This window comes from Sus scrofa, chromosome 18 (genome assembly GCF_054392235.1).
Source record: "Sus scrofa isolate SSC_HxYL_T2T_F1_AM1 chromosome 18, Sscrofa_HxYL_maternal_Yorkshire_Landrace_v2.0, whole genome shotgun sequence".
NCBI lineage: Eukaryota > Metazoa > Chordata > Mammalia > Artiodactyla > Suidae > Sus > Sus scrofa.
Window position 1 is genome coordinate 37,862,583 of NC_139400.1, and position 21,359 is coordinate 37,883,941.

Consider the following 21,359-nt stretch of genomic DNA (forward strand, 5'->3'; position numbering starts at 1 on the left):
CTCTGATTACTAGTGAAGCTGAACATTTTTTGTCTCTTTGTTAGTACTTTGTATTTCTCCCATGAATGGCCTGTTTAATAGAATTTTGATGACAGTTTGGAAAATGCAATGTAATTCCTATTTCTCTCCCTACCTCTTTTTTGCCTCATTATATAGGTCTATAATATAATTCATTTGATTCTTGATTTATTCAGAAGAATAGAGGGAAGCAGAATAGGCACAATGTAAAATTTGAGCAAAGCACAATGCAATTTTATATAAAGATTTTAAATGTGTTTTCAGAAAGAGCACGGGTCTGGGAGTGAGACATATCTGATTCACATCCTGGTTGGCCTCTGTCTAGCTGGGTGACTAGGGATTTACTTTCCTCACTGAGCCCTGGTTTTCCTAACTGTAGAATGGGAGTAATCATTGACTTGATGCACCACGGTTATTAGGTAAGATAACGTGCAGAGCCTGGCACATAGTGCAGGACGCAATCCGTGGTGCTCATTATTAGAATGTTATTATAACGTTTGACTCTCGGAGTTCTTCTAAACTAGGAATCCTTAGAGTGAGTTTCTCCATCCCATTTCTCACTCTCGTATCGACTACTCTATCAGGCCACCTAGGCTTCGCTCCCCTTCCCTCTGCCTCTCTGAGGGAGCAGGGTGTGGCCCTCTTCCAGGTTAAGAGCTTGAACTTGAAGGCTGAAAACCTGTTATTAGAAGCGGTGGAGGTAGTCCCACTGGGATCCAGCACTGCCCCGACTGTGTGTCGAGAATAAGGCCTGAAGATGCAAACAAACCCAGTAGCACAGAAGGCATCCCCCTCCCTCCCCCGCCAATGGTTAATCAGCAGATAGAGCTTATGATTAACCCACAATCAAGAACTCACCATGGTTCCAGTGGAAATACTTTCAGTTATAAGCAACAGAGCCTGGGGACAGTAAAAAACGAAGAAAACTTAGTATCTTGGATCACGAGAAGTCTGGAGGCAGGGCAGGGCCACAGTGGGTCATTCGAGCAGTTGGGCCACAGCCTCCAGAACCCAGTCCTTCCCAGCTTCCAGGACTGCCGTCTGCAGCTGGTGGCTGGTCCTGTGCTGGCTGCCTCATGTCCCAAGGGGGCTTCTGCAGAAGACAGCATCCAGAGACAGAGAAAAGGGGGTTCTCCCCTTTTGAAGTGTGAAGAAACCTTTCTTACAAGTCCCCGCACAGATAACTTCTTACATCACATTGGCCCAAATTGAATCACCACGTGCCCTCTGCGAAAAATAAATCAGTGGCAGGACAGTGAACTTACTGTTATTGATTTGGGCTGCTCTGGGTCAGAGAGAGGCTGGGCCACTTCGGAGGCACGTGGCTGCCCAACACCTTAGCAAAATTTAGGCAGGATGAAGGGAGTGGCCACCGCCAGTCAATAGTGAATGGTGGTGGTGACCAACATTGGGTTCCATGGCCATGTGTATCTTTATAAGGGAAATACAGAAGGTGTATTTAAGTTCCACTTTTCCAATTAATATGCAAACCCTTCGGTTAATCATATAAAAATATCAGGTTTGAACTTTGCAACCTGGAAACGTAATATTACACAGAGAGGGAAGTAATATTTCCCGCCACTTTCAAAGTTAGGAGTATTACTTAGAATAGTCCAGCTGTTAAAGGAACAAGCTCTGAGGAATGAGCATTTGTAATTGATGCCTAAGTGCTTGGCATAGGGTGAGTTCTGTGTGGCTCCCTCAAGATCTGAGGATAGAAAGTTCCTGGACAGGTGACCCAGATGGGGCAGAATGGGGCAGACAAGGTGACTCTCCTAGGGGTGTGCATGTGGCAGAGGCCAGCTGTGCGGGCCACGCAGGGAGCCTCATACCAAACACTTGGAGTATAAAGACCGCGCAGGGTGGGGGCACCCGGGGAATATAGTTCCAGAAAAAAAGTGTTCATTACAAGACATCCTTGAAAGATGCCCAGATCCCCGTAACCTGGAGGACCAGACTGATGACATTTCATGGTTCAAGGCCTGAGTGGGGAAGGGTATAAGAGAATCCATGGCTTTGGAGCCACTGTGTGGTCTTGGCTCCTTTAGTGCTAGAAGGCTTTTGTGGAACTGACTTTCTGGAATGCTGAACATTTCTGCACACTTGATTCTATTATAGCCTTGGTTGGAAACTGAGTCTGTGGAAGAGGCAAAACCAGCGGGGAGTTACCTGGGGTGAGGCCCGGGGCGGGGGGTGGGGGCGGAGAGGCAGCCTGGAATAGTGGTTTCTGGGGACAGGGGGGTGATGGGGTAGAGGGAGGGGGAGCTAGGGTACTGCCGGGAGCTCCACCTGGGCTGTATCCCACACCTGGAATCTCAGGGAGTAGGCAGAGCAGGGTTCAAACTAGCACCTCCAAGCTCTTGAAATAGGTCTCTCAATGTGTTACCCTAAGAATTTTGTTCCCTGTACCACCTTGGAAAATGTCATCAAGGGGTTTCGCTCCCCCTCTGCCTATGCCCCCCACTCCAGATACCCTCTGTCTGGGACAGGCAAATAGGATGGGCCCCTCAGAAGGCAGGTTTCTCCTCCTCCGCTCCATGACGGAGCTGAGGACAAAAGGAGTAGCCTTGGTGACATTTCCAAGGCTGGTCTCTCCCAAGCCTTTCCAAGCGTCACAGATCTTTGGGTATCTGATTGGGGTGCAGGGGGGGTGTTGGCTAATCATCAGTCATGACTTCCCATGAACAATCAAAAGCTCTTTAAAAATTATAACAGTTTGGAAAATGGGTTGACCTAACATGAGAATAGTTCAGACTTTTGGCGGAAGGGAAAAAAAATGACAATTGTGCAAGTATTGAATCGTATGAAAAAGGGAAAACAGGTAAGTTTTTAGTCAAGAAACATGTTCCTGGAAAATATTTCGAAGAAATCCATTGATGTGCAGGTCCTGTGCGTGAGAAAGGCTTCAAAGTCTGGATTGACATCTGGCCATTCCACGCCCTGGCCCAGGAGCCTGGACAAATCATTTTACTTCACCGATCCTTAGTCTCCTCCTCTGTGAAATGGGAGAGCAGCAGCTTGGGATGAGTGCTGAGAATGCTCTTCCCTTGGGGACCCAAGGAGAACTGGGCCCAGGCAGAAGAACTCACAAAATCACTTTGGAGATGGCACAGGTGTACTGGCTAATCCCCAAACCAAAGCAGAAGTTTCCCTGGACAGTTTTAGCATTCCCTGGAGCCCTTCCCTGTTCACTGGTTCACAGTCCATGCAAGAGGGACCTCTGGGTTGGGAGCCGGCTGAGTTGGGCTTGTCCTGCCTGCCTTTGCTTCCTCTCCATGAAAGAATAGAGCCAGCTCAGCCCTGTTATCTAAACAGAATAACCCGGCCAGAGTTGAGTGATAATCGCCCAAATATAATGTCACCCTCGGGGTCACCAACTGACTTTCCAGTGTACCCTGACTCTATCCCACACCAGCTTTAACCTCTGTGAGTCTTGCTCTTCAATCACCTGCAAAATAAATACTGTAGCACAGGACCGTTCTGAAGTTCGAGGTCATCCAGAGAGAGTGTAGAAAGCATCAGTTCAATGCCCGGAACACGGAAAGCTCCTCAGAAATAGGAACAGTTGCATTTCTGAAAGGAAATGGGCTTAGCAATTACTTTCTTAATTTGAGTGATAGGATACGTTTTCAATATAGTAAAGCTATATTTATTTTGAAAATACTCTACTTCATTCCCTCAATCTTCAAACTGGCCCCACCCCAATAAATTCAAATTAGTGAGGATTTCCTTCCAGCCTTAGGGAAGCGGGATTCACAGTCAGGCGCCGCCCCTCCCCCTTCTCCTCACTGCCGCACCTGCTGCTGTCAGTGTGGTGTGGCCGAAGTGACCAGCAAGTGACCCTGACATCTCCCAGTCCTGAGCCCCAGGATCCTGGGTCTTCAGTCACTTCTGATTGCACGGAGGGAAGGAAAGTGGCAGCGTTTGTCACATTCTGGAGTCTGCCTGTCCTGAATTTGTCCATGTCCTCCCACAGGCTGTAAAGCGGTTCCTGAAACAGGAGTGCAAGTGCCATGGCGTGAGCGGCTCCTGTACCCTGAGGACCTGCTGGCTGGCCATGGCCGACTTCAGGAAAACAGGCGATTACCTCTGGAGGAAGTACAACGGGGCCATCCAGGTTGTCATGAATCAGGATGGCACGGGTTTCACTGTGGCTAACAAGAGGTTTAAAAAGCCCACGAAAAATGACCTCGTATATTTTGAGAATTCTCCAGACTACTGTATCAGGGACCGAGATGCAGGTAAGTGAAAACACTTTATTCACAGCACCCAATTCTTCTAACAATCAGCAGTCTGCAGTTTAAATGCAGTTCTGTATTTTCAGCCCACCAGTCCTGAAAGTGCAGCGTGCTGCCTTCAGATTTAAAGCTCAGGTTCCTTATAATTCACATCGAAAATGCACAGAGTTCTCCTAAGCACCTGGAAAAACAGGTTGATAATGTCAGATTCTGGAGACACGGGAACCCAGCAAGAATGTACATAATAACAAGTCAACATATGTAGCAAAATTCTTCAGCCTGGACAGAACTCTAGTTCTTGGGTTAATGCCCACAATGTGTATCAACCCTGCATCTTTCCTGTGCTCCTGATGCTGAGAGGACAGCTTTGCAGTGTCTCTTCCCCCTTTAGGCCCCACCTCTGTGCCTACAGAAGAGGGTTCCAGGCTTTACAGTAACCCTCTTCTGAAATTCACCATACTTCACATTCCCTGGCTCTTTCCAATATGCTCAGAAGTTGCCAAATACTTGAAAGCAAGAATTCATCCCCACTGGCTCAGCTGTCGGCAAGCAGTGGATGAGGGCTGCGTAAGAGGCACTTTGTTTATTGCAACCACACCCTTCTCTTGCCCATGGCGCCTCCTCTGTCCTGAACTCACTCAAGGGGCAGCTTCATCAGCCCCAGCAGAGCTGTTGCCACCTGTGGGTTTGGTACATGTGCTTTTCTCTACCTCTCGCCCCTCCTGGTCAGCACGGAACTCCAGGCTTAGCAAGGCATGTGCAAAGACTGGTACACAATGAGAATGAGTACAAGTCTCAGTGGAGAGGAGGTGATGGGAAGCCCACAGCCACCTTGGCTCAAGCCAACTTCTCAGACTTAGTAGAAAGCAAGGGAATTCATTACCAGGAAAAACATCCTCAAATTCAAATTCTGAGTTTGTTTTTCATTCCAAAGTAATTGCAAAGGAAGCAGTAAAACAGTACAGACATCAGCAGCTCTTAACAGGATTGACCGAGAGGCATGATGACCAGGGGATGTCACAAGAAGTTCAAAGCCTCTTGTTTGTCCCCAAGTGGTTGAACATCCTTCCTGGTGTGATGAGCTAGTGCTTTGCAGCCCCGGAGCAAGTTTGTACATGCTGCCTCTGGATTCATAACTGCTGAGTGAAAGGGCCAGATGCTGTGCCCTGCTGCATTCCTCACGTGCTTTGTGACTTCTAACGAGTCATCCTACCTGTCAGGTCCAAGTTTCCACCGACTCCCCAAGAAACCTGTGCTTTGATACAGGATTGTTCCAGAGATCTGGGTCCCCCTCTGCCATTACCTATCGGTTCCTCAGAAAGGCGTGGGGATGATGACATCAGGATCAGTTTGGGAACTACGTATTGACTCCTGTGTGTCAGGTACTGGGCTAAGACCATTGCACACATGGTCTTATTTAATCCTTAGAGCCGCCCTGTGACATCAGTGCATTGGAACTGATTACCGAAAAAAAAAAAAAAAATTAAGAGGAGGGTGGCTCCTTGTTGATCAACACCAAGCAAGAACCAAATTTGCATCTTATTTTTTGAGGTTAGATAAGCGGCCCGGGATATCGTCATCCCTGTTGTACAGATGAGATGTGTGAATGACCAGCTCAAGATCTCACTGGTGGCGGAGGGGACATGGTGTCCAGCGGTCTGACCCCACAGTCTGCGCTTCTCATTCTGACACTAAAATCTGTCCTTTCCCCCAGGGCAGGCAAGTAAAAGGCCTGGGTAAAGCTGAAAGCTTTCAAATGTAAGAGAACCTGCTTCCCCATCTTTTCTAGTTTTTTTGGATTGAAGCAGTTTGCACAGTGAAGCAAACAGTTAGGCTCAATGATCATTTAACTGCCTCGTAGATAGTCACAAAAATAAAGACTTTGCTTTCTTTTCCCCAAAGGGGAGATTCTGGTTTGAATCGCTGCTGCCTCTTCAGGATACTAAGTTACTCTTGCATCTTTTGCTTTTTCTATCCCTGTCTCAGAATGCAATTCTTTTCCTAGATCCTAATAGAGCAAATGCCTCTGCAGCACCTACCACATGTTTGGGCTTGATCTTCATTCTCGCATTGAGTAAGGGGGGGTATGCTGTTATCCCACTTCAATGGGAGAGGTAACTGGGGCTCTGCCAGACAGGTTATGGATTTTGCCTAAGGACTTTCAGTTGGTAAAAGGCAGAGCAGGCACTTGAATCCGAGTCTCTCCAGCCTTGTAACCATTTTACCCTGCCTCCAAATGCACCAGCCACAGAGCATACTGCTGTAGGCGTGGACTTTCTGAGAAGCTATATAATTTTTTAACTTTCTTAATTTATTTCGGTTCTATTTTATGCTCATTTTAGCTTTTCTGACTTAGATGTGAATTTGGTTCTGGGTTGGTGTTAATTAAACAGGAGCCGCCTTGTTTTTTCAGTTTTTTAAGTTGCCAGTTCCATTGTTTTAGATCAGATTTCCACTGAAATTCCTAGATTATTCATAAACTGTGTGAACTATACTTAATGCTGTATTTAGCTGAGCCTAGAAAAATGCCAAAGTCACCCATAAAAACCCGCACTATTTCTTTTGAATTCTGCTTGCCATCAGATGATTATTTTAGTGAAAATAGGATTCAGGGCATTTGATATCATGTAGGCAAAAATTTGGATTGTTGACAGTATTTTTTTCATTGTTCATGTTTGGACGAAATGGGTATGTATGAGATGCAGATTTTCCCTGAGACAGCCTCCTTCATCCCACCCAGCTGCCAGGGGCCTTGCATTTATCTCCACAAAGACGGGGCTTTCTCCTGGCCACTTTCTACTGGAAACTTCTGCAGTAGGCACTCTAGCGAGTCAGTCAAATTGTGTGGTTCTGAATCTTCCTAGAGTAGCTCCTAACTTCTGGCTGTGGAGGCTGGGACGTATGACAGAATCTGAGGCCTGTGGGAAGGCGAGATTCCTGCATCTCCCTCAGTGGCATTTTTTCTGGGCTCTGTGTCCTCACCTGGGTCAGTGCTAACATCCCCTGGTCTGTGTGAAAGAAGCACCCAGCAGGCACAATGACACAGCCAGGACACCACTAAGGGAGGCTCTTCCTTCACTAGGATCAGGAAGGGCCTGCGGTCTGGTCAGTGGAACGTGCTCAGAATGGGTTCCCATCAGAGGTATTCAGGCTCTAAAATAAGTCTGAAGTTTGCAATAAAATTTAAATCAAATAACATTTTTTTCCACTTTCTCTGTTAAACTCGATATTAGCTTTTCCCTAGATTGCATCTGAAACCACTCACTCTCCTGTGCTGTGGTTATTTTAGTTTTTGTTTTTTGGTTTTTTTAAACACATATCATGTACATTTACTATTCAGCTGATTGGGTACCTTCTCCTTGCCAGCACTTGGAAAAGCAGTGCTGGTGAGCAGTGGAGTCAAGCAGAAGATATTTGGAATTAACAGACTCTACTCTTGCTGGTCAGCACCTGCTTCCTATTCAGATTTGCTCATAATCTGACCAAAGTGAGCTGGCCTGTTTTGTCGATTCAGTTTGTGGAGTGGATAAAAGTTTACGGGTCTAGTCCTCTATTTTCCAAAGTGAAGATCTCTTCAGAACTATTGAATGAGAATCAGAGGGGTTTTTCCTGAGATTCTGGATGCTGTTTAAACTCAAGCACATCATAGTTTGAAAAATCTATGATTTACTAGTCTATGATTCCGGATTCTTCCATGAGCATTAGGTAAGAAGAAACCTAGAAAGTTTTTTTTTTAAATACCTGATCTCTAACAAAGAAAAAAAAATATTTTGTTTAGTTTTTTAATTTGAGGAGCACACGCGGGTATTCTTTCACATTAAGGCCCCCAAACCCTCTGAAACCCTCTTTTACCTTGAGTAGCACAGGCACATGATTTCAGCCATCAGAGCTTCCACTGGAATTAGCTTGATGGACATCCTCAAGTCAGCCCTTCACAGAAGTCCTGAAATAATGATACCAGGACTAGTGAATTTTGGTGAGAAGAGTTGCAGATGGGTGAGTCAAAACCCTGGGGTATTCCTAGGTGAGGACAGACCCAGCAGACTCAGACCCTGGGCTATAAGCCTCTTGTGCATTTTCTCTTCTCCACAAGCAGTAGCTTCCATTTAGAGAGGAGGAAACTGAGGCTCTGAAAAGCTAACTTGCCCAAGATTTGTGTGGCCTGTAAAAGGGAAATCAAACAAATAATAATCAAAACAAAAATCTACTCTTTTGGAGTTCCTGCCATAGCTCAGCGGTAGGAAACCCAACTAGTATCCATGAGGACATGGGTTCGATCCGTGGCCTCGCTCAGTGAGTTAAGGATCTGACATTGCCCTGAACTGGGGTGTAGGTTACATTGGTGGCTCAGATCCCATAGAGTGCTGTGGCTGTGGCGTAGGCTAGCAGCTACAGCTCTGGTTCGACCCCTAGCCTGGGAACTTGCTTATGCCACAGGTATGGCCCTAAAAATCAAAACAAAAACAAACTACACTTTTTCCTCACTTCTTGAAATAGGGGAAGGGTCATGACTGGGGGGCTGTGTAATAATGAGGCAGCACAATGATGCCCACTAAGCAGAGAGGTGGAAGGTGAGGACACTCAGCTCAGGTTGCCTGGAAGCCCCTTTGAATTACAAGCCCTTCCAGTCTTCGAGAGTGTTCCTGTCTTGAATTGTTCCTAAGAAATGATAAGCTCAAAAACTGATTAAGGAAGATTTTCTTTTGGCGACAACAACAACAAAAGACATTTTCCCCTAGTCTTCAGTTGCAGAAGGTGAGTGCTCTGAGGTTCGGCTATAAATACTCCCCAGAGATTCGAATAGGTACAGCCCCCGTGTGATGCGGTGCATGTGACACTTTGCAGGCCAAACTGGAGGCCAGATCTAGGAAGGAGGCTTTCTGGGATGGGTGGTTCTGTGGTTATCTACTCTGGTTATTGCCCCAGGCATCTGTAAATCAAAGGAGCCCTTAAGTTAGAGATAGATGCATCTCTAAGGAAGGAATGCTGCTGTCCTCTGCAGAGAAGCGTCTGCACCTAATCACGGGCCACTCTCACTGGTTATTTTGTAAAACCCCTGACCTGGGCCAGAGGTCACCCTGCGGTCTCCCCTCCAACTGTAGAAAACAAGCAACCCTCCACCTCTTCTCCAGTCAAGTTCAAAAAGCAAATGGAGTTCAACGGTTGTTTAGCTTAGTTGCTGAAAGCCTGGTACAGGTTTCCCTCGCTGTCTGGAAGCAGAGGTTTCCTATGAACCGTTTCGTAAGCCGAAATGGCACGAAGCAAAGAAGCAATTACTTTAGGACACATCTTGCTAACGGATGCACAAAATAAATCAAGATAAAGCACAGATGCTCGCAGACCCTGTTCAAAGCGATGGCGCCTTGGTGCTGAGACGCTGAGTGTAGTTCCTGGCGAAGGAACTCGGCGGGGCCCCTCTTGCTGCTTAGGTAGGGTATGCGCTGCCTCCACAACGACTCCTGCAAAAACAAACACTGAACGCTATTTTCACTCTTCACCTTTTTTTGGGAAAGCAAAAATTCTCTTCGGATTTCTTCTAGTTAGCAAAAACAGGTACTAAAGCAGGTCTTTCGAAAAAGCAAAATGCATCAAGTGAACTTTCTCAATCAGGGGATACCTGTCCCTGGCTGACAGCTGCAGGCTGTGGAGGACGTAAGTGTTCAGGTATTGTGCTTTTTACCACATAAATCACATTTAACAAACAGCTCAGAACCCATGGGAACATGACCCCAATCATGGTTTGCAGAGATTGGTGTTCTAGACCTGTCTGGTGGTGTGGTCTGGTTTGCAGAACCTCTGAATGCTGTGCTTGTGACTTGGCTGAAAACAGGGGAATATCATGTCAGCCAGTAGCCGTGGGTAGACCTTATTTTGATATGAAATGTGCATTTCCCACCAGACATCTTAGGTCCTTCATTTCTTCATGGAACAAATATTTATTAAGCCCCTTCTATATGCCAGAAACTACGATAAACCCCAGGAATGCAAAAATGAAGTAGACAGACTTGGTCCTTGCCCTGGTGGCCTCAGAGGCCTCCTGGTCCTTGTATATGTGCTGGGTGGGGAGCAGGCGGTGGCACGCAGCTGGGGAAACCTGCCTGGATAGGAATGTGATTTTCTTAGCTTTCAGACTTCACTCCATTGCTCCATTATGAGGTCTCACCTTACATTTGTCACTGTGAAATTAAAGAATAAGTTATGCATCTCTTTCTTTGTTGAGATATATAATAGAAATTTCAAGAACTGATATCTTAAAAAGTGCTACAACAGGAGAGCATGATAGGAAGAATGCATTGGTGAGGAATTTTAAGTCACCATTTTCATAGGTAATTATTGATTGTATTGTATAATTAACATGGATTATCCAGCGGACGCTCTTTTCAAGCTCTTAGGGGCATATCATGCAAGTGAGCCTGTCCTCCTTGCTAAAACACTGTTTCCTTGACCTCTGAACCACCACATCCTCCCAGCTTTCCTCCTGTCCCAAGAGCTGATCTTTCTCAATTTCAGTTGCTCGTGTCTCCTTGTCTACTTCTAACTTCTGAAGATCTCCTGTGCCCGATCCAGGCCCTCCTCTCGTCCCTCTGTGCTTTTTTCCCTGGGTAGCCTCCTCCATTGCTGTGGCCTTAACTGGCAGCCTCATCTCTGTCCTCTCTCCTCATCTGGATCTAACTCCTTGCCTAACAGCTCCACTTGGATGGCTCACATTTTTAGAAACCTGCTTCTGTTCAAAACTGAGCTCTGGATTAATCCCATTCCCAAAACCTGCTTTTCTCAGGCTTTCCCTTCTCAGAAAATGGCACAGCCGTCTCCTCTCTTGGTCAAGCCATAAAGCCACACGTCCTTTGTTACACCGCTTTCTCACTTCCCCATCTGGACCATCACCACATCCTTTTAAAATGAGGGAGGGAGTTCCCATTGTGGTGCAGTGGAAATGAAACTGACTAGGATTCATGAGGATGTGGGTTCGATCCCTGGCCTCACTTAGTGCATCAGGGATCCAGCTTTTTTTTTTTTTTTTTTTTTTTTTGTCTTTTTGATATTTCTTGGGCCGCTCCCACGGCACATGGAGGTTCCCAGGCTAGGGGTCCAATTGGAGCCGTAGCCACTGGCCTACGCCAGAGCCACAGCAACGCGGGATCCGAGCCACGTCTGCAACCTACACCACAGCTCACGGCAACGCCGGATCGTCAACCCACTGAGCAAGGGCAGGGACCGAACCCGCAACCTCATGGTTCCTAGTCGGATTCGTTAACCACTGCGCCACGACGGGAACTCCCCAGCTTTGCCATGAGCTGTGGTGTAGGTCACAGACGCAGCTCGGATCTCTGTTGCTGTGGCTGTGTCGTAGACTGGCAGCTGTAGCTCTGATTCAACCCCTAGCTTTGGAACTTCCATTTGCCATGGGTGCAGCCCTAAAAAGCAAAATAAATAAACAAACAAATAAATAAAATATATCAAGGATCTCAGAAAGCCTTGTTCTTTCATTCGCTGCACGTGCCACAAGTGGTAGTTAATTTGCTACTGGTCTGTCCCAGCGGATTCTGATTCCACAATGGTGGGAACTATATCTGGTCACCATTGATGCCCTAGCACCTGGTATTTAAACATGTGTTGAATTGAATTAATGGAAAGTTATAAACAACATAATGTTCATCATATTAGCTGGATTCTTATGTTGGTGCAGTATCATAGCTTAAAAATAACTTAGTTTCTTTGGCAGGTAATTACTAAGCACGTCTTCACTTCACTGTATCTGTAATACACAGCCTATGAAAATTCCCATTTAAGCTGAAGTGTTAAATGGAGTTTTTCCTCATATTCAAGTGCATTAGTGGGGCATTTACAGAGCTTAAGATGTTGCTGGCTGCCCATTTCCTTGGATGAGATAAAAGGTCTCAAATAAATGCAGCAGCAGACACTATCTGTTGCTTTTAGCTGCCACAAAATGCCCAGTTCTTTTGCTCTTTGGGGGGTCTTTTTCATTTACTGTTATCAGAGGGATTACTGGGCAGTTCATCTGATTCCATTGGTAACATAAGCAAAATACTTTTTACCCCCAGTGCTATTTTATGTTACAGGCATGATCTGTAAATCTGCACTACCTTTTAGAATATAAACTTGCTAGAATTACTATACTTTTAGGATACACTAAAAAGAACGCTAATTTGAATTTATAGTGACAATCAGATTGAATTTGTGAGAATTTTTTTAAAAAAAATTTTCTTCAAAAAATTCAGAAAAAGAAAATTGTATTTTCTTATTTTGAAGTCTTTGACATGATTGTAACTACTGACAACAAAAAATTCACCAAATAGTGCTTTTGTTTTTTTTTTTCCTTTGGAAATATAAAAAATTTATTTCTGGAATTCCAGTTGTGGCACAGCAGAAACGAATCTGACTAGTAATCATGAGGTTGTGGGTTCGATCCCTGGCGTCGCTCAGTGGGTTAAGGATCTGGTGTTGCCATGAGCTGCGGTGTAGGTCGAAGACGTGGCCTGGATCCTGCATTGTGTGGCTGTGGCGTAGGCTGGCAGCTGTAGCTCCGATTAGACCCCTAGCCTGGGAACGAACCTCCATATGCCACGGATGCAGCCCTAAAAAAGCAAAAAAAAGAATTTCTAATTACTATGTCAATGTGTTGAAAACAAAGAATGTTAAAATACTTCAAAAAATGTATTTGCTTACTTCATTTAAGCTTTCCCTATAAAACCTATTTTGTGCTTGGCGTGGTAAATCTCCTTTTTAAAACGTGCAAACTTCATATTCCTAGGGAAAGAGGCCTTCGTTATAGATTAGGTAGCTTCAGTGTTATCTATTGCTAGCTATTATTATTTCTGCTGATTACTAATTGGGTAGTCTTGTGAAAATTAACTTCTCTAGGTCTCTTAAGATGTGTGTTTCACCAAGAAAGTCCTAAGGTTCCTGTGGTTCAATATATGGATGAATGAACTGCTAATTAATTTTACTCTGCTTGCAGTATTAGAACCTGAACTTTATGCCACAAATTCTCTTCAGTTGTCATTTTGAATTTCTATCATTTAAAACTGTGCCACATTCCTTGTACATGTTCTCTATATATCAAGGGAGATAATTTGAATAGAAACCAGGTTTTTAGTTGGTCTGTTCTCACCAGGGTATCTAGGAACTGGGTGACCCCTCCCTGAAGAAGTCTGCCCTCATTTGACAAGTGAAGGCTGATCTTAATTTTTAAGGAAGTCCTTTTAATATTTAATAAGTGAGGAACTATATGTTGACTGCCTGAGTACTATGCAGTATATAGAAGGATTATAAGACTTAATCCTGCCCTTGAGGAGCAAGATGCATGAGAAATCATCCAACATTTCACAACAGTGTGTAAGCCCTACTGCCTGACGTGCTGACATGGTAGGACTTGGGAAGGTGGTCCAGGTGGGCTTGGAGCAGTCAGGGAGCACGCTGTGAAAGGTGCTGAAGTCCAAATCTTGAAGAATGGGGAGACTTTCAGTCTAAAGGAGTGAGAGGACTGTAGTGCAGCAGGTGAGGGTAACTCTTAGGAACAAACCGTCTGCACAGCTGTGACATCAGAAAGTCACTTTGGTGGGACGGTAGGGAGGTGGCCTGATTAGAAGGTACAGGTGGAGGGCAGTGGGAGATAAACTCAGGCTAGTTAGTGCCAGATATGGAAAGCCTAGAAGAGTCTGACCCCAACAACTTTGCTTCCGGGATAGGATTTGCTCATTTAATGGGACACGCTTTCCTATGCCAGTCAAACCTTTGCGAGTTATTCATTATGAAAACATTGGAGAAAATCCTCTGCGGTAAGTGGAGAGACAGTCTTTCCTCGCTTCAGCTTTGCAATCCTTGACTCGAGGAAGGGGTGAGCCTTCCAAGCAGACGAATGTGCGGTCTCTAACATTTGCTCTTGAACATTCTTTTCTTCCTTCGATAAATCTGTGTCGTGAATGACAACGTGTAAGTCAACCAGAGGAGAAACAGCCTATTGGATGACGGGCTTAAGTGAATCTTGCTTTATGTCCTAATGGTCAACATATGGGCTTCTGTCAGCCTGGAGTGGCAGGAATTTCCAAAGATGCAGGGCCATCCATAGACAGAGAGAGAGAGCGAGAGAGAGCAAGCTCCCTTCCTCCAGGTCCCTGAGGTGTGGGTCTGGGAACTATTAGCAAAAGCCCTCCATCCTCCTCTGCTGTCAGGAAGATGCATGTCGGTGGAGACAGAAATGTTTTTGCACGGGGAACCCTGACTCCATTATTAATTTGATGGCTCTGGGGATGGGATGCTGGATTCTGTAAAGTTCCCTGAGCGTGGCCCCACCAAAGGTGCGTGATGTGGTCCCACACGTATGCAATTTAGAAACCCCAATTCTTCATTCTTTTTCCCCGTGGATATGTGAGCTCTTGAGTGAGCTGGGGTGAGGATACACCTGTGGGAGGAGAGAGGTAGATCCTGCTGGAGCCCACACACCTTCCCACGGCTACGGACTGCCCAGGTCTTACGGACACTGACTCTAAGCTGATCTGAAGGCAGTGTGGTGTGAAGACGATAGAAGGTTGGGCCCCCTGAGCCTGAGTCTGCCACACTCTGCCTGGGGACTGGGGTCTGTACCCAGTCAGGCCGCACATCTGGGCACACTTCACAAACCTAGAGCAAAGGGAAATCAGGGAAAAGAGCTTCCAACTTGTCACTTCTCTTGAGTAAACTGAGTAAATCCAAGTGTAGTAAGCAACAATGCTGTAAAGCACTATCAGGGATCTTTAAAATACACATGTTAGATCTGAGGCATGTTTATCTTTTCAACATATCAATTTGGGAGACTAATATTAGGGCCAATGATCAAAAATATTTTTTAAATTTCTCCTTTGGAGTATTTTTAGATCCAGCCACATAGGCTTTTGTAGACAGGGTATGATGCAAATATTTGACCCATACAGATCAACTTGGTTTTTAGAAATGGCTCAGAGAATCTTAGAACAAAGTCTGGAGGAGAGCTGGGTGAGCGATCGAGCTATGTCGTTTCATTTTTGGTGAGATACAAATGAATGCTATGGGCTTTCTGGAACCAGAAAGTTCTGCTCAGAGAGGACTCTTCCCAGAGTCATTTGTCATGGCCACATCAGTGACATACATTAGAACCCCCTTGAGGGCACACATGTCCTGGAGATGTGTTTCCTGGTATTACAAAGTAATGAGTCTATCTCATTGCTCAAAAGGGTGACGGGAATTCACCAGAAACATTAGTACAGGAGAAACGTGGCATCAGCCTACACACACTTAATCAGCCTTGTTCACTTTCTCACATAACTTTAGGTGTCTTAATTGTCCACAGCATGTCATGTGCTGGAGGAAAGATCTCCTCCAAAAGAGTTACATGTCAGGACCTTTGCAAATTCTTCATTGATAAAATAATGAAGGGAGAGCACGGGAAATGTGTGAAAGCCCTGATCACGTCCTGTTACACGTGAGCCTGCTTTCGGCGGACAAGAGGCTGAATGTCGCAGCGGTCAGGAGCTCCGTCTCTGGAGTCAGACAAGCCTTCTCCAAATCTTGGCCCTGCCGCCTGCTTGCTGTGTGATCTTGGGCAAGTAACTTAACCTCCCTGACCTTCCATTTCCACATTTTCAAAACAGTACCTACTTTATTACAGCTTGTGAAAATTAAATGAGATAATGGAGGCAAAGGCCTATCACAGGCCTGGCCTGTGTAAGTGATCCATAAACATTGCCCCCCTCCCCTTATGAACAAAAAGGAGAGAAAGAGGATGAAAAAGAAAGGAGAAGAGGAAAAAGAAAGAAGAGGGGGGAAAAAGAGAAGCAAAAGGATGGATAAACTTCAGCTCTATCTGGCTTTGAAAATGTGAAAACTGGCTCTTCTGGGCTTAAGCCTGGTAGGCATAGCTGGCTTTATTGCCCCAGGGGCTCTTATTGCAGCCTAGACAGTGTCATTAGATCATCTAATGAGTGATTCATTAATTAATAATTTGGTATATTATTTAGGTAAAAGATCTAAAAGTACATGTTCCAAATAGTCAGAACTAAACAAGGTGGCAGACCATAAAACTCAGTGGGTCACATGTGAACACACATGCGTGCACACACACAGACACACACACACTAATAGTCTTGATTCTTTTGAAGAATAGTGGTGATGTTTTCTGTCTTGGAAAGGCTAATGGGAAGTCCCTGAGACAGTAGAGTCCTATTGCTATCAATAATAATGACTTATTATAATTTTGGTAAAGGAAAGCAATACTAACTTTTTTCTTTTCTTTTTTTTTTTTTTTTTTTTGGTGGCTTCTGCACTCCGGAAAATACTCTTTTCAGGGTTTTGGTGAAATGGCTCTGTGTTCTGTTCAAATGACAAGCGTCGAAACTGCCCTTCTTCCTTAGTCTGTCATTAGATCTAATGAGATCCAAACCTCAAAGCAGGACTGACTTGCAGTCCATCCCGCTACCCAGTTTCATCCTTCCCTTGAGTTGGCCCATCCTGGTGCCACTGGTAGCCTCAGAGGGGCCATTACTGATCCAGGCAGTGACCTCACTGCTGTTGTCACATCAGTGGCCCTCAGCCTTTAAAACCCCATCTCTTCTTTTCTTCTGGGCCCTCGTTATGACCTGTTTGGGCAGCCCGTGGGGAGTGGTATGTTCAGATTTATCGTTATGTTCCGGCATTCTGTAACTGAACATTGAACTGCTGAGGCCTCTCATGGCCGGAGCTTTTGTCTCCTTTACTGAAACCACTTCTGAGTTAAGCTCTTGCCAGCAGCCACCCCTTAGTCTGCTCCCCTTAGAATCTGGACAAGGTTACAGTCACTTCACTGAGAAACCTTCTGTTCAGATGGAGTTCAGTTTAGTTTGTTCGCTTGGGACACAAAACCACTATGCCCATTATTCAAGGCCAAGTTAGGTCACCAGCTTGGACCTCCTCGGGCTTATAAGCCACCAGGGAAAGACTGCCCAGTTCAGTGTCAGTAAAAGGCCTGTCCTATTCAGGAATGAGGCACTTGGCCTCCCTATCCTGGCCCCTGTGCTCCACAGCCCCAAAAGGGATAAGGAATTCTAATCACATGAAGATGTATTTATATTCTGATAAATTCATATCAGTGTTTATTGGTGTGCAAGGTTTACAAACAAAAATGCATAAAAGGTAAAAATTCAGAGTCCCTCTGAGATGGCAGGTGAGAGCACTTTTCACACCCCCTAGGGGTCTCATTTATACCCATGGCTTCAGCTGCCACCTCTGAGCAAAAGACTTCCTGATCCTGCATCTCCATCCTGACCTCTGTCCGGCATCCCAGAAAAGGTTTTCAGTGATGACCCATGCTACGGCCAACTCAGCATGTTGCTAATAAGCTCGTTATCTTTCCTTAAAGCCTGCCTCCCCCAAGGTGTCCCCACTTCAGGAACTGTCACCCACAAACCCAGGCACTCACATCAGAAGGCTGGGAGCATTTCTTGACTCTCCTCATCTCAGCCACCCGTCTGATCAGTCATCACATCCAGCGGTGTCACCTCCTCAGCCTCTCTCCCATCCCTACTCACACTGTCTCTGTCCAGGCCACTTGTGTGCTACCCAGAGTACTTTGCTGGTCTCTAACTTGTCTCCTTGCCTTCACCCTGGCCCCCTTCGATCCAGCCACCTATAGTGATCCCTCTGAAATGCAAATCAAATCATGTCACCATTTTGTGTAGAAACTCCTCATTGCTCTTGGGTTAAAATGTGAAGCCCTTAACCTGGTACACAAGTCCTTTCACAGGCAGCTCCCACCCACTGGTCCCACTCATCTCCTGCCACCATCTCCTTTGAGTGCTAGTTTCCAACTGTGGTGAACACTTTTCTGCTCCTCGTGTATATCCAAGTCTTTGCATATGTGACCTCAGCTGCTGCCTCCTCATCCCCCTCTTCCACCCTTCCTCCTCTTCTTGTTACTAACTATAAAATGCATACAGCAAAGTTTATGTATCACATGTGAATTGTCTCAAATGAGCACCCATAGGTATCACGTGCCCAGATCAAGAACCTGAAAAGGACAGTATCCCAGAGGCCTCCTTTGTGTCCCTTTTCATTAGCGCCCCCACCCCATAAAATCACTACCCTGATTTCTCACAGCACAGACTAGTTTTCCCCACTTTCGTTCTTTATATAAATAAAAACCTACCCTGTGTGTCAGGTATCTCCTACTTCATAACAAACCATCAATCAACCTAATGACCTGAAACACCTTAAAGTTCCACCTTTAGCCTCATCACTCCTTGTAGCTCTGCTCTTTTATCCACTTGATCACCAAGCTCCCTGAAAACTGCATACATTCAGTCACCACCTGGTCTCTTCTGCTATTCACTCTTCAATCCACTCCATCCAACTGTATTGTCCCACTGAAGCCCCTCTCATCAAAGGGCACCAATTACCTTCTTATTGTTAAACCAAATAACACTTTTCAGTCTTTTCCTACTGACACTCTCCCCACCCCACCTCACCCTTTAATTCAGTGAGTCACCAAGTCCTAGTGATTCTTCCTCTTTAACCCATCATATGTTTGTCCTCCTTCTGTCTCTACTCATTATCTCTTGTCTGGACTAATCCAACAGTCTCAGGACACCTCCCTGCCCCAACCTACTCTTCCAGATTTATCATTTCAACATATTTTCTCTGAATAAAAATTTGGACAGGCTCACCTCCCACCGTGGAATAAAATCCATATTGCAGCAAGGCAGGAAGACTCTTTGACCTGTTGCTACAACCTCCCTTTCCATGCTCTTTGCCTAACACACACCATCTACTTTGGCTACATGGAATCTGCACTGTTTTCTGTGAACTTGACCTCTTAATTTCTTCTGGGAGATCCTCTTTTGCAAAAAATGCCTTTTGCCCCATTTCCCCCCTTCAAATCATCTGTTCATCTTTCATGTCATATCTCTAAGGCCACCTCCTCTACAAAACCATTAGCAGCTCTTTTTTTGGTCCTATTTGCTACTACTCATATTAATGCTAATAAATATCATTATTATAATATGCTTGTCTCATTCCCCTTAGAACATAAACTCTTCAAGGCAGGCAGGATCTTTGTTTTTTTGCACTGACACAGCCCAAGCTCCCAGAGCTGTGCCTAGCACATAGTAGCCACTCTTGTCAAACACTTGTTAAGTGAATAAATGGTTAACAATTACTTAGCTCTTATTATGCCAGGCACTTCCAGGCATTATCACATTCCATCCTCACCACAGTCTATGAGGAAGGAACTGTTTTTATCCCAATTTTTGCATAGGAGGAAACTGAAGCTTAATGAGATTAAGTAACTTGCCCAAGGTCATGCAGTTGATACTTAGTAAAGCTAGAATTTAAACCCTGATTTTTCCAAGCCCTAAATAACCTCACTGTACTGTCTTGAGCTTTGCAATAGTACTTTCACAAAACTTTACTCTTGGTTATAGTAGGTCTTCAGCAAATGGAGCAGTTTTCTTGAACTAGTGGAGATACCTCTTTTATATATTTATCCCTTTGTTATGAGTTCCCTGAGAATAGGAACCAAACCCTAACTATTTTATTTCCTCACCACCACCAAAACCAAGTAGCCACACAGTGTCTTACACATGTTTGTGTTCACCAGTGTTTATTGAATTAAATAAACGGGTGTGCTGTTAAGAGGCAGCATTTGGCAGTGAGTCCTTTTTGCACAATCAGTAATTTTGAGTACTGTCCTGATGATTGCCACAATTTCAGGCCCAGCTGCTCTCTCCTATAACCCTTTGCTTCTTCAGCACGATGTAGGCTCAGAGCCATCCCTGGCTGACCCACCCCCCACCCTGACCCCGGCCCTTTGCCATCCTTCCTGTCCTTATGAAACTTCCCTGCCTGTCTTCCTGCCGTCAGTGCTCCTGATCACACAGAGCAAGTCCTGCCCCCTCCCTCTACTCTTCTTGACCCCACGCCCTCCTTGAACCTGGCTGCTTCCCTGGTCATTCTTGACAGGCAGGGCAACATGACATTTATATAGATAATTGGAACACAGGGCGGATTGTGATAAACACAGAGGGAGTCACGAGGCACTGGAGGAGTTATGAAGAGGGAGAAATTCCTAGTTAAATGATGGAGGAACGGAAAATGAAGTCACTGTCTTTTTCATCCTGATAAAAGTTGTTTTTTCTTTTAAATAAAAAGTTTAGCTTCTCTATGTTTATCTTTTATTTAGGATTGTCAATTGCAAGTAATAGAAATTTGAGTGGTTTGAACTAAAGGGGGAAATTTATTATAAGGATACACATTCTCTAGGAATCCAAAGATTGGAATGCAGCCCGACCTCAGAGAGAAATGTCCAGAAAATAGTCCAGGATCTGGGCAGCCTTCTCTTTCCATGTCTTATCCTCACTGTCTCTATACTGACCTCCTCTAGTCCACAGACCTCTTCATGCTACATGGCCTCCATGGGCTACTGAGTTTATATTTGGAATTTATACTGCCTCTATCAGAGTCATAAATCCTCAGGGACATCTACCTGATTGACCCAGCTCCAGTCAGGTGCTCACCTCTGGTCTAATCACCTGCTGCCAACAGAGCAGAGTCATGTTGTTCAACACGGCTGCCAGGCTCCGGCTCTGTACAGGAGGAAACAGTAGAAAGGATCATTGTAAGCTGAGCAGACTCTCCAAAAATGTCCACTACACTTGATTCTGTTATCTGATAATGCTCTTGTGCAAGAATTCTGGGTGCTTCCCCAGGAAGAGAACAACTAAGAAGCTTCCTACTTTTGAAATTCTTTGAGAAACAAATACATAAATATGAATTGGTATTTAGCAAACATCATCCTGATTACGACAATGTCCACTCATCATCATAACAGGCTTTTTATATCAGTTTTATTCATCAAAGACCTTAGAATCCTGGCTTCAATCAAATGCCTCACACACAACCACATCCAGATGGTTCATTAGACCAAAGCTCAAAAGATCAACCAAACTGGGCATCACTCCCTCTCAAAGGTCTTACACAAAGGATGCCCACACCTCCCCTCTAGCAACCAGAGTTCTCTTGTCTTATAAGCCAGTGTAGTCAGGTCCAGGGAGGCAGAGTCCCCTTCCTTCAAAGTTTCCACACACCAAGAATTCTAAG

General features: G+C 45.1%; 2 protein-coding genes across 20 annotated transcripts in view; one reads left to right on the forward strand and one right to left on the reverse strand.

The window, feature by feature from the left end:
* WNT2 (Wnt family member 2) overlaps positions 1 to 21,359 on the forward strand; it is a 47,392-nt gene that overhangs the window by 20,984 nt on the left and 5,049 nt on the right. The window contains exon 4 of the mRNA XM_003134756.6: positions 3,995 to 4,259. Within this exon, the coding sequence (XP_003134804.1) occupies positions 3,995 to 4,259 (265 nt within the window). The remainder of the gene's footprint in view (positions 1 to 3,994; positions 4,260 to 21,359) is intronic.
* Positions 3,645 to 21,359, reverse strand: part of ST7 (suppression of tumorigenicity 7) — a 315,021-nt gene continuing 297,306 nt past the window's right edge. For 3 of the 19 annotated variants that reach the window (XR_014833019.1, XR_014833029.1, XR_014833042.1), the window contains 4 exons: positions 20,777 to 20,845; positions 17,686 to 17,906; positions 8,109 to 10,432; positions 4,255 to 4,437 (listed from right to left, as the gene is read on the reverse strand). The gene's annotated coding sequence lies outside the window, so the exon portion shown is untranslated. Of the gene's footprint in view, positions 4,438 to 8,108; positions 10,433 to 14,010; positions 14,190 to 16,842; positions 17,907 to 20,745; positions 20,846 to 21,359 lie in introns of those variants that run through there. The other 16 variants (XR_014833033.1, XR_014833027.1, XR_014833041.1 and 13 more) reach the window with 12 other exon arrangements.